The 13,643-nt window shown below is 26.2% G+C and overlaps 1 protein-coding gene across 3 annotated transcripts in view; it reads left to right on the top strand.

Annotated features, from left to right (window-relative positions):
- kuz (zinc-dependent metalloprotease kuz) overlaps window positions 1–13,643 on the top strand; it is a 532,667-nt gene that overhangs the window by 88,290 nt on the left and 430,734 nt on the right. For all 3 annotated transcript variants that reach the window (XM_075293842.1, XM_075293840.1, XM_075293841.1), the window contains exon 3: window positions 12,725–12,757. In XM_075293842.1, the coding sequence (XP_075149957.1) occupies window positions 12,725–12,757 (33 nt within the window). The remainder of the gene's footprint in view (window positions 1–12,724; window positions 12,758–13,643) is intronic.

The raw sequence follows: 13,643 nt of genomic DNA, 5'->3' as shown, positions 1-13,643 counted from the left end.
TCTGATAATTGGTTTATAGTTTTGCTGCAAGTAGAGGATGCTGATGAGGAATGTGTAATTCCGAAACGTGCGTCCATCCAACCATCTTGCAGTATATAGGGCTTTGCCCAAATAAATTTTACAAACATTCTTTTCCTCTGTTGGTTAAGCTACACTTGTAGTTTAGTCAATGTATGGTTTTAAGCTGAAATAAAACAAAAAAACAACAACAACAATGATTTTCAGAAAATTGTATATAGAAATAAAATTTTGAAACCAATTTCAATAGAAATAAAATGTTGACATAATTTTGTGTAGAAATAAAATGTTGACAAAATGTTCTATAGAAATAAGATTTTGACAAAAATTTCTATAGAAATAAAATGTTGACAAAATTTTTTATAGAAATAAAATTTTGACAAAATTTTCTATAGAAATAAAATTTTGACAAAATTTTCTATAGAAATAAAATTTTGTCAAAATTTTCTATGAAAATAAAATTTTGAAAAAATTTTCTATAGAAATAAAATTTTGAGGAAAAATTTTTATAGAAATAAAATTTTGAGGAAAATTTTTTATAGAAATAAAATTTTGACGAAAATTGTCTATGGCTAGTGAAGATCTAAAGTGAAAATATTTTCTTTATTAAACACTGATAGGGTAGGTTAGGTGGCAGCCCGATATATCAGGCTCACTTAGACTATTCAGTCCATTGTGATACCACAGTGGGTAATTTCTCATCAATGAGTGCTGCCCGATTCCATGTTAAGCTCAATGACAAGGGACCTCCTTTTTATAGCCGAGTCCGAATGGCGTTCCACATTGTAGTGAAACTACATAGAGACGCTGTGAAACACTCAGAAATGTTACCGTCATTATTGACGGTAACATTTCATACATAATACACCGGTTAAAAACTTTTTGGTGTTCGGTTGAAGCAGAAAACGAACCCACGACCTTGTGTATGCAAGGCGGGCATGCTAACCATTGCACCACAGTGGCTCCCCTGATAAACACTGATATAAATAATTGTTACTTTGCCTATATTAAAAAATGTGCCACTTTCATAAAATGAATTTTATGAGGAGTGGCAAGTTCAATGCCACTTTTTAGAAATTTTCAAGGGTAACGCTAGCTGAGCTGCTTCGAATGTGTGAACAACATAGCATATGATTTCATATTAAATGGTATTGTTTTAAATAATTTAACAAATTTTAATAATTTAATAATTTTTTTTTTAATTTAATTTAATTAATATTTAACTCTATAGTTTTTCTCAATAATCTTTGTTAACCACAAGCTTACACTGAAAAAAAAGCATACCCGGTTCCAAAGATTTTGTCTTTACTTTAAAAAATTTGGTATTGATTCCGAGCCAAAGAAGCGGAGAATACAAGTAAGGATACTTTTAAGACACAATTGTCTTTTAAAATCGGGTTTTGTGTACTTGCTTCTAGGAAGCAAATTTTAATTTTACGCTTTTTCAGCTTTTTTTCTTCATATGCTATCAAAGTCCTTTAAAAACAAGTTAACGACGATATTATTTTCCAAATTAAGACTCGACTTCTAGTAGAAATTATGCTGTGTTTCAAGTAAAAATCGTCTTTAAAATAAAGTGTTGAAAAACATGTCCTATATTTGAACGAGTTTTTGCTTTGTAGTCAAGATGCAAAAAGACAACAAATTTAAAGACAATTCCATTAAATTTAAAGATTTTGTCTAAATTATTAAAGTCAAGTTGACCTTAGCCCAAACATTTTTTCTTTCATGTTATGATATTCATTTTGAAATCAAATCACTTAATTATAAGGACAATACGACTTCATTGAAAAGTTTATCGACCTTTGGTCAAGGAAAAAAACTTTATACTAGAGAAATGCGTCTTCTATGCTAAGCAAAATTTGCATTCGTATTTGAAAGACATGAAATCTTTGACCTCACGACAATATTTTTTTCAGTGTAGAAAAATTGTACGAATTTTTTAAAGTTTGACCATATTTGACCAAAAACAAAATAAAAATGAAGAGACCATCTCCCCATTGCTATTTGATATCATCTTTACACAGACGATGCACCATTATCTTGTGTTTTTGTTTTTTTTTTCTTCTCCTGCTTAAAATGTACTTTGGAGACCATCGTGAGACCCTTTGAAACAAAGCCAAAGATATAAAAATAATGAAACACCAGCTGGTCTGGAAGTGTAAAAATGTTTTGTTTTTGTTTGTTTTGTCGTAAATTGAGGTACGTGTCTGCGTCTTTTTATTTGCATGGTTAGGTTACATTTTCTAAGATGATATTTTGGTGATGACCGTGACGATGAGGAAAATAGTAATTTTCGTAATAATTGTTATGAACTTCATTATTAACTTTGAGTTGGTGAGTTTTTTATTTCTCCTCTCTTGTTATAACTAGATGATTTTGTTAATTTATTTTTTAATTAATCATTATGGAAGTTATGACACTATGAAACTATCTATAAATTTTTCGATAAAATATTTTACTTTTTTCTGTGAAAATAGAAGTGTTTTAGTTATATTTATTTCGAAAATCCTTAAACATAGATGTCTTTACAATGAATATTACTGGTCTTTATTCCAAGAGATTTTAAATTATTTTCATTAATATTCTAACTTGAAATTAAGAATCAGTTTGCCTAAAATTTCTTTCCGGCAAAAAATATTTTTCCTTTGGGTGTTCTTTCAATCAACCTTATCTGGACTAATTACAACCGATAACACAAGGTTGGTTGTATTGGTTGCTTATGTATTCAATATCCTTTATTTTTTTTAACTCTCATCAACAGCAGTATTTCCCTTTCCTGTTAGATTGGTGTTGAATATACATCGTACATGAAAAACGAAAGCATAGGAAAAACAATTTGAAATCACCAACTAATGAATCAGTCATAGACGTGTGTGGGAGGGGGCATAGACATGTAGGGACGGTACAAAGTCCATCATTGAAATTGCAATTAGAGAACGAGAGGAAAATGGAGCAAACGCGTACAACGAAATGAATGGATAGAGAAATTAAAAAAAGGAAACTAAATAGAGTATTCTCTAGTCTTTGGGAGCGCTTCAAAAAACAAAAAAAAAAAACTCTTTACAAATAGACGAAAAAATTAATGAAAAATATTGTCATGCTTGATTTGTCTGGTAACGATATATTTTTAGTTTATTACACAAATTGCACTTTTAATGAAGAAAATAGTCTCCATTCATGACCAATATAATGAAATGAAAACGGAGTTATTGAAGTTTTAATGAATGTAATAAAATATAGAAATAAAATTTTAAGAAAATTGTTGACACAATTTTCTATAGAAATAACATTTTCAGAAAATTCTCTATAGAAATAAAATTTTGATAATTTTTTTATAGAAATAAAATTTTTTAGAAAATTAAAATTTAAAGTAAAATTTTGAGAAAATTTTCTACAGAAATAAAATTATGACCAAATTTTCAATAGAACTAAAATTTTGAGAAAATTTTCTTCATTTCTTTCTATAGAAATAAAATTTTGAGAAAATTTTCTATATACATTAAATTTTGACACAATTTTCTAAAGCAATAAAGTTGTGATGAAAATGTGGTATAGAAATAAAATTTTAAGAAAAATTTCTATAGAAATTAAATGTTGGCAAAAATTTTCTATAGAAATAAAATTTTGAAAAAATTTTCTATAGAAATACAATTTTGATAAAATTTTCTACATAAACAAATTTTTCACGAAAACTTTCTAAAGAAATAAAATTTTGAGAAGATTTTTAATAGAAATAAAACTTTGAGAAAATTAAATTTTTAACTAAAATTTTGAGCAAATTTTCTACAGAAATAAAATTTGGACAAAATTTTCTATAGAAATAAATTTTTTACAAAAATTTCCTTTAGAAATAAAATTGTGACAAAATTTTTTCTGGAAAAAAAAATGAAAACGGAGTTATTGAAGTTTTAATGAATGTAATAAAATATAGAAATAAAATTTTAAGAAAATTGTTGACACAATTTTCTATAGAAATAACATTTTAAGAAAATTCTCTATAGAAATAAAATTTTGATAATTTTTTTATAGAAATAAATTTTTTTAGAAAATTAAAATTTAAAGTAAAATTTTGAGAAAATTTTCTACAGAAATAAAATTATGACCAAATTTTCAATAGAACTAAAATTTTGAGAAAATTTTCTTCATTTCTTTCTATAGAAATAAAATTTTGAGAAAATTTTCTATATACATTAAATTTTGACACAATTTTCTAAAGCAATAAAGTTGTGATGAAAATGTGGTATAGAAATAAAATTTTAAGAAAAATTTCTATAGAAATTAAATGTTGGCAAAAATTTTCTATAGAAATAAAATTTTGGGAAAATTTTGTATAGAAATAAAATTTTGATAAAATTTTCTACATAAACAAATTTTTCACGAAAACTTTCTAAAGAAATAAAATTTTGAGAAGATTTTTAATAGAAATAAAACTTTGAGAAAATTAAAATTTTAACTAAAATTTTGAGAAAATTTTCTACAGAAATAAAATTTGGACAAAATTTTCTATAGAAATAAATTTTTTACAAAAATTTCCTTTAGAAATAAAATTGTGACAAAATTTTTTCTGGAAAAAAATTTTTGACGAAAGAGTTCTAGAGAAATAAAATTTATAGAACACTTTCGTAAAAATAAAAAATCTTGAGAAAATTTTCTTTATAAATAAAATTTTGAAAAACAAAATCTACATAAATAAAATTTTGAAAATAAAATGTTGGCAAAACTTTCTATAGAAAAAACTTTTAACGAAAATTTTCTATAGAAATAAAATTTTGACAAAATTTTCTATAAAAAAAAATTTTTGACAAAATTTTCTATAAAAATAAAATTTTGACAAAATTTTCTATAAAAATAAAATTTTGACAAAATTTTCTATAAAACTAAAATTTTGACAAAATTTTCTATAGAAATAAAATTTTGACAAAATTTTTGATAGAAGTAAAATTTTGACAAAATTTTCTATAGAAATAAAATTTTGACAAAATTTTCTATAGAAATAAAATTTTGACAAAATTTTCTGCAGACAAAAAATTTTGAGAAAATTTCCCATAGAAATAAAACTTTTACGAAATCTTTCTATAAAAATAAAATTCTGAAACAATTTTCTATAGAAATAAAATGTGGACAAAATTTCCTATAGTCATAAAATTTTGAGAAAATTTTCTATAGAAAGAAAATTTTGAGAAAATTTTCTATACAAATAAAATTTGGAAAACAATATCTATGGAAATAAAAACAAAATTTAACGACTATTTTCTATAGAAATAAAATTTGGTCAAATTTTTCTTTTGAGAAAATTTGCTATAGAATTATAATTTTGAGACAATTTTTATAGAAATAAAATTTTCACAAACATTTTCTACAGAAATATTTTTTCGAAACAAATTTTTTGAGAAAAATTTCTGTAGAAATAAATTATTGAAAAAATATATAATAATACAATTTTGACAAAATTTTCTCTGGAAAAAAACTTTTGATGAAAGTTTTCTATAGAAATCAAATGTTGACGAAAATTTTCTTTAGAAATAAAATCTTGAGAAAATTTTCTTTAGAAATCAAATCTTGAGAAAATTTTCTTTAAAAATAAAATTTTGAAAAAAAAAATAAAATTTTGAAAATAAAATTGTTGCAAAACTTTCTATAGAAACAAACTTTAAACGAAAATTTCTATAGAAATAAAATTTGGTCAAATTTTTCTATAGAAATAAAATGTTGACAAAATTTTCTATAGAAATAAACTTTGGGCAAAATTTTCTAAAGAAATAAAATTTTGACAAATTATTCTATAGACAAAAAATTTTGAGAAAATTTCCCATAGAAATAAAATTTTTCCGAAAATTGTCTATAAAAATAAAATTCTGAAACAATTTTCTATAGAAATGGAATGTGGACAAAATTTCCTATAGAAATAAAATTTTGAGGAAAATTTTCAATAAAAATAAAATTTTCTATAGAAAGAAAATTTTGAGAAAATTTTCTATACAAATAAAATTTGGAAAACAAAATCTATAGAAATAAAATTTTGAAAATAATATTTTTGTAAAACTTTCTATAGAAACAAAATTTAACGAATATTTTCTATAGAAATAAAATTTGGTCAAATTTTTCTTTTGATAAAATTTGTTATAGAAATATAATTTTGAGACAATTTTTATAAAAATAAAATTTTCACAAACATTTTCTACGGAAATATTTTTGCGAAACAAAATTTTTGAGAAAAAATTCTGTAGAAATAAATTATTGAGAAAATGTCCTTTAGAAATAAAATTTCGACAGAATTTTCTCTGAAAACAAAAAATTTTGACGAAAGTTTTCAATAGAAATAAAATTTTGACGAAAATTTTCTTTAGAAATAAAATCTTGAGAAAATATTCTTTAGAAATCAAATCTTGAGAAAATTTTCTTTATAAATAAAATTTTGAAAAACAAAATCTACAGAAATAAAATTTTGAATATAAAATTTTTGCAAAACTTTCTATAGAAACAAACATTTAACGAAAATTTTCTATAGAAATAAAATTTGGTCAAATTTTTCTATAGAAATAAAAGTTGGTAAAATTTTTCTATAGAAACAAAATTTTGACAAAATTTTCTATAAAACTAAAATTTTGACAAAATTTTCTATAAGACTAAAATTTTGAGAAAATTTTCTATAGAAATAAAATTTTGACAAAATTTTCTGCAGACAAAAAATTTTGAGAAAATTTCCCATAGAAATAAAACTTTTACGAACATTTTCTATAAAAATAAAATTCTGAAACAATTTTCTATAGAAATAAAACGTTGACGAGATTTCCTATAGTAATACAATTTTGACGAAAATTTTCTATAAAAATAAAAGTTTGAGAAAATTTTCTATATAAAGAAAATTTTCAGAAAATTTTCTATACAAATAAAATTTGGAAAATAAATCTATTGAAATAAAATTTTGAAAATAACATTTTTGCAAAACTTTCTATAGAAACAAAATTTAACGAATATTTTCTGTAGAAATAAAATTTGGTAAAATTTTTCTTTTGAGAAAATTTTTTTTATAGAATTATAATTTTGAGACAATTTTTATAGAAATAAAATTTTCACAAATATTTTCTACGGAAATATTTTTGCGAAACAATTTTTTTTTTTCAGAAAAATTTCTGTAGAAATAAATTATTGAGAAAATGTCCTTTAGAAATAAAATTTCGACAAAATTTTCTCTGACAACAAAAAATTTTGACGAAAGTTTTCAATAGAAATAAAATTTTGACGAAAATTTTCTTTAGAAATAAAATCTTAAGAAAATTTTCTTTAGAAATCAAATCTTGAGAAAATTTTCTTTATAAATAAAATTTTGAAAAACAAAATCTACATAAATAAAATTTTGAAAATAAAATTTTGGCAAAACTTTCTATAGAAAAAAACTTTTAACTAAAATGTTCTATAGAAATAAAAGTTGCTCAAATTTTTCTATTGAAATATTTTTTTTCTATTGACAAAATTTTCTATTAAATTAAAATTTTGACAAAATTTTCTATAGAAATAAAATTTTGACAAAATTTTCTATAGAAATAAAATTTTGAAAAATTTTTCTATAGCAAAAAATTTTGAAAAAATTTTCTGCAGACAAAAAATTTTGAGAAAATTTTCCATAGAAATACAATTTTTACGAAAATTTTCTATAAAAATAAAATTCTGAAACAATTTTCTATAGAAATAAAATGTGGACAAAATTTCCTATAGTAATAAAATTTTGACGAAAATTTTCCATAAAAACAAAATTTTGAGAAAATTTTCTATAGAAAGAAAATTTTGATATTTTCTATACAAATAATGGAAAACAAAATCTATAGAAATAAAATTTTGAAGATAACATTTTTGCAAAACTTTCTATAGAAACAAATTTTAACGAATATTTTCTATAGAATTAAAATTTGGTCAAATTTTTCTTTTGAGAAAAAAATTTTTTATAGAATTATAATTTTGAGACAATTTTTATAGAAATAAAATTTTCACAAACATTTTATGCGGAAATATTTTTGCGAAACAAATTTTTTGAGAAAAATTTCGGTAGAAATAAATTATTGAGAAAATATATAATAATAAAATTTTGACAAAATTTTCTCTGGAAAAAACATTTTGACGAAAGTTTTTTATAGAAATAAAATATTGACGAAAATTTTCGTTAGAACTAAAATCTTGAGAAAATTTTCTCTAGAAATCAAATCTTGAGAAAATTTTCTTTATAAATAAAATTTTGTAAAACAAAATCTACAGAAATAAAATTTTGAAAATAAAATTTTTGCAAAACTTTCTATAGAGACAAACTTTTAACGAAAATTTTCTATAGAAATAAAATTTGTTGAAATTTGTCTATAGAAATAAAATTTCGACAACATTTTCTATAGAAATAAAATTTTGACAAAATTTTCTATAGAAATAAAATTTTGACAAAATTTTCTATAGAAATAAAATTTTGACAAAATTTTCTATAGACATAAAATTTTGAGAAAATTTTCTATAGACAAACAATTTTGAGAAAATTTCCCATAGAAATAACACTTACGAAAATTTTCTATAAAAATAAAATTCTGAAACAATTTTCTATAGAAATAAAATGTGGACAACATTTCCTATAGTAATAAAATTTTGACGAAAATTTTCTATAAAAATAAAATGTTGAGAAAATTTTCTATAGAAAGTAAATTTTGAGAAAATTTACTATACAAATAAAATTTGGTAAACAATATCTATGGAAATAAACTTTTGAAAATAACATTTTTGCAAAACTTCCTATAGAAACAAACTTTTAACGAATATTTTCTATAGAAATAAAATTTGAGAAAAATTTTTTTTATAGAATTACAATTTTGAGACAATTTTTATAGAAATAAAATTTTCACAAACATTTTCTACGGAAATATTTTTGCGAAACAAATTTTTTGAGAACAATTTCTGTAGAAATAAATTATTGAGAAAATATATAATAATAAAATTTTGACAAAATTTTCTCTGGAAAAAAATATTGACGAAAGTTTTTTATAGAAATAAAATATTGACGAACATTTTCGTTAGAACTAAAATCTTGAGAAAATTTTCGCTAGAAATCAAATCTTGAGAAAATTTTCTTTATAAATAAAATTTTGTAAAACAAAATCTACAGAAATAAAATTTTGAAAATAAAATTTTTGCAAAACTTTCTATAGAAACAAACTTTTGACGAAAATTTTCTATAGAAATAAAATTTGTTCAAATTTGTCTATAGAAATAAAATTTTGACAAAATTTTCTATAGAAATAAAATTTTGACAAAATTTTCTATAGATAAAAAATTTTGAGAAAATTTTCTATAGACAAACAATTTTGAAAAAATTTCCCATAGAAATAAAACTTTTACGGAAAATTTCTATAAAAATAAAATTCTGAAACAATTTTATATAGAAAAAAAAGTGGACTAAATTTCCTATAGAAATAAAATTTTGATGAAAATTTTCTATAAGAATAAAATTTTGAGAAAATTTTCTATACAAATAAAATTTGAAAAACAAAATCTATAGAAATAAAATTTTGAAAATAACATTTTTGTAAAACTTTCTATAGAAACAAAATTTAACGAATATTTTCTATAGAAATAAAATTTGGTCAAATTTTTCTTTTGAGAAAATTTGTTATAGACATATAATTTTGAGACAATTTTTATAGAAATAAAATGTTCACAAAAATTTTCTACAGAAATATTTTTGCGAAACAAATTTTTTTCAGAAAAATTTCTGTAGAAATAAATTATTGAGAAAATTTTCTATAGAAATATAATTTTGGGAAAGTTTTCTATGGGGGAAAAAAAAAATCATAAAAATTTTCTACTGAAATAAAATTGTTACAAAAATTTTCAATAGAAGCAGGTATATACGGCCATAAGTTCGGTCAGGCCGAATCTTATGTACCATCCAGGGAGCCACCGTGATGCAATGGTTAGCATGCCCGCCTTGCATACACAAGGTCGCGGGTTCGATTCCTGCTTCGACCGAACACCAAAAAAGTTATCCAGCGGTGGATTATCCCACCTCAGTAATGTAGGTGACATTTCTGAGGGTTTCAAAGCTTCTCTAAGTGGTTTCACTGCAAGGTGGAACGCCTAACCTAACCTAACCTAACTAAACCTAACCTATGTACCCTCCAGCATGGATTGCGTAGAAACTTCTACTAAAGACTGTCATCTACAATCAAATTGGGTTGTGGTAATACCAATGGCAAGGTATCTTAAAACTTCTTAACGTCTTCGTCTTCTAAATTGTAAGTTAGTCCATACGTGTTAATATTGGACATAAAAGGTATATATAAGTAAGTCTACCAATAATTACGAACCGATATGGAATTTTGTGTGGTAATTAGAGAGCCCAAATTTAAATATGGGGTTCGCTTTATATGGGGGCTATATACATTTATGAACCGATATATGGACCACTTTTATCTGAGGGCTATAAAGGGTGATACGGTCAAAATTTGGTCAAGGGAAAACGCGTGTAAATCGGTGAAATCGTTTATTAAAAAAATCAAATTAAATTTCGTTTTCAAGTTCAATTAATATAAAATTCAGGAAAAATATTCAGTTGGGCTTTCGCTTTTCCAAATCCGAATTTCCGGGCCTCACGCTTGACACCTGCCATCAGATTTTGTACAGCCGCCTTGTCCACCTTCTTCGCCGCAGAAAGCCAGTTTGCCTTGAACTGCGGCTCGTCCTTAGCAGTTTTTTGGTCTCCTTTAGGTTCCGCTTGACAATAGCCCAGTATTTCTCAATTGGGCGGAGCTCTGGCGTGTTGGGAGGGTTCTTGTCCTTGGGAACCACCTGCACGTTGTTGGCGGCGTACCACTCCATGGCCTTTTTACCGTAATGGCAAGATGCCAAATCCGGCCAAAACAGTACGGAACAACCGTGTTTCTTCAGGAAAGGCAGCAGACGTTTATTCAAACACTCTTTCACGTAAATTTCTTGGTTGACAGTCCCGGAAACTATGAAAATGCTGCTTTTCAAGCCACAGGTACAGATGGCTTGCCAAACCAGATATTTCTTTGCGAACTTTGACAGTTTTATGTGCTTGAAAATATCTGCTACCTTTCCCCTTCCTTTTGCCGTATAAAACTCCGGTCCCGGAAGCTGCTTGTAGTCGGCTTTGACGTAGGTTTCGTCGTCCATTACCACGCAGTCAAACTTCGTCAGCATCGTCGTGTACAGCCTCCGGGATCGCGCTTTGGCCGTCGTATTTTGTTTATCATCGCGATTTGGAGTCACTACCTTCTTGTAAGTCGATAGTCCGGCTCGTTTTTTGGCTCGATGCACGGTTGTAGACGATACACCCAGCTTATTTGCGGCATCTCGGAGAGAGAGGTTAGGGTTTCGCTTGAAACTACCGGCAACTCTCTTTGTCGTCTCAGCGGGTTCCGGTTTTCGATTCGACAAACGTTCACCAAACACTTTAACTACATTTGTAACGGTTGATTTGGCAACTTTTAGCGATTTTGCCAGCTTTGCGTGCGAGTAGCTGGGATTTTCGCGATGCGCGAGCAAAATTTTGATACGCTACTCTTCTTGCTTGGACGGCATTTTGACAACTGAAGAGTGAATTCCAAAATCAAAATAGGAGCAACATTCTACACACACACACCTTCAAAATGAGGGGTGTTCAGGTTTTTTAAATGCAAAATTGAAAGAAATACGTCAAGTTTATATTGACCAAATTTTGACCGTATCACCCTTTATATAACTATAGACCGATATGGACCTAGTTTGGCATGGTTGTTAGCTGCCATATACTGACAGCACGTACCAAGTTTCAATCGGATCGGATGAATATGGTTCCACCAAGAGGCTCCGCAAGCTAAATCTGGGAATCGGTTTATATGGGGGCTATATATAATTATGAACCGATGTGGACCAATTCTGGCATGGTTGTTAGAGACCATATACTAACACCATGTACCAAATTTCAGCCGGATCAGATGAAATTTGCTTCTCTTTGAGGCTCCGCAAGCCAAATCTGGGGATCGGTTTATATGGGGGCTATACGTAAAAGTGAACCAATATGGCCCATTTGGAATATCATCCGACCTACATCAATAACAACTACTTGTGCCAAGTTGCAATAGCTTGTTTCGTTCGGAAGTTAGCGTGATGTCAACAGACGGAAGGACGGACATGCTTAGATCGACTCAGAATTTCACCACGACCCAGAATATATATACTTTATGGGGTCTTAGAGCAATATTTCGATGTGTTACAAACGGAATGACAAAGTTAATATACCCCCCATCCTATGGTGGGGGGTATATTAATATACCCCCCATCCTATGGTGGAGGGTATAATAAAATTTAGACAAAATTTTCTATAGAAATAAAATTTTTACGAAAATTTTCTATAGACATACAATTTTGACAAAATTTTCTATAGAAATAAAATTTTAATGAAAATTTTCTATAGAAATAAAGTTTAGACAAAAGATTCTGTAGAAATAAAATCTGGACAAAATTTTCTATGGAACTAAAATTTGGAAAAAATTTTTTTATAGAAATAAAATTTTGAACAAAATTTGTTATATAAATATATTAGAAATTTGAACAAATTTTCTATAAAATAATTAAAAATATTTAATATTTGTATTCTTTTTGTGTCCTTTTGTCTTCCTTATTAAATATTTATATTAAATTTCTTCTTTTCTTAATTTATTCATTGCAGGTTACGCAAAAGATATTTCTGGAGTTGAAAGAGGTATGTATGAGCAATGAAGTCATTTGTTACCATATCCCTTGGTTTACCTCTCCTTGCGAATGACAACCAAAAGTGGTTCTTCGTTTTGTAATTCTTACTAAATCTTTCTTCCTGTGGGCTTTTCGCTAGAAGCTATTGCCAACAGTAAGACTTGGAAACCATAAGAGTCCTTTAAAATTCCCATCCAAAGAAATGGATATATTTACACTATGGTTTTCCATAAAAATTATTCCCTATTTCATATTACAAAAATAGAATAAAAATCAGGAATAAAACAAAAGCTTCTCCATACAGTTTTCTACAAATTGAGGCAATAAAAGACCGAAACTTTGTACTAAACAAATATTCCAAAGGGCTCTCTCTCTCGCTCTATCTCAACCAAAAATTGGTAATCTTGTGTGGTATCAACAAACCCCCTAAGTCCGGTATGGTTTGTTGCGAAGAGAGGGTGAGTTTGAGGGGCCGTTCAAACAATGCAAGTGTACAAAATTCCCAAAGGCAGTTGAAATGGGGCAAACAACGAACTAAAAGCACTACCACTAAAACATACACCATACACTAAATGTAAATCTACAATTGGCGCGTGAAAGGATAAAGACCTCCGTAGTTGCCGGTAACCATCATCTGGAGGCAAACACAAATATATACCAAAGCTTCCAAAATACATTTAAGCGGAAGGCGATGCGATGAATTCTTAACTGAATGTGAACGTTAAATCCCAGCCAGAACATTGTTATAACGAGAGTTTATATCGCTTCAGCGATATGCCTCTCTTGAGTGGGGTAAACCCAAAGAGGAAATTAAAAAAAAAAAAAACAAAAAACGGGTATCCACATTATATGATGTACAGCGGGTTTTGTAGTTTAGAAAAAAAAAATATATTGTT

The sequence above is a fragment of the Haematobia irritans genome, chromosome 2 (assembly GCF_050003625.1).
Source record: "Haematobia irritans isolate KBUSLIRL chromosome 2, ASM5000362v1, whole genome shotgun sequence".
Taxonomy (NCBI): Eukaryota; Metazoa; Arthropoda; class Insecta; order Diptera; family Muscidae; genus Haematobia; species Haematobia irritans.
Note: the sequence above shows the minus strand (reverse complement) of the source record. Positions and strands in the feature narration are given on the sequence as shown.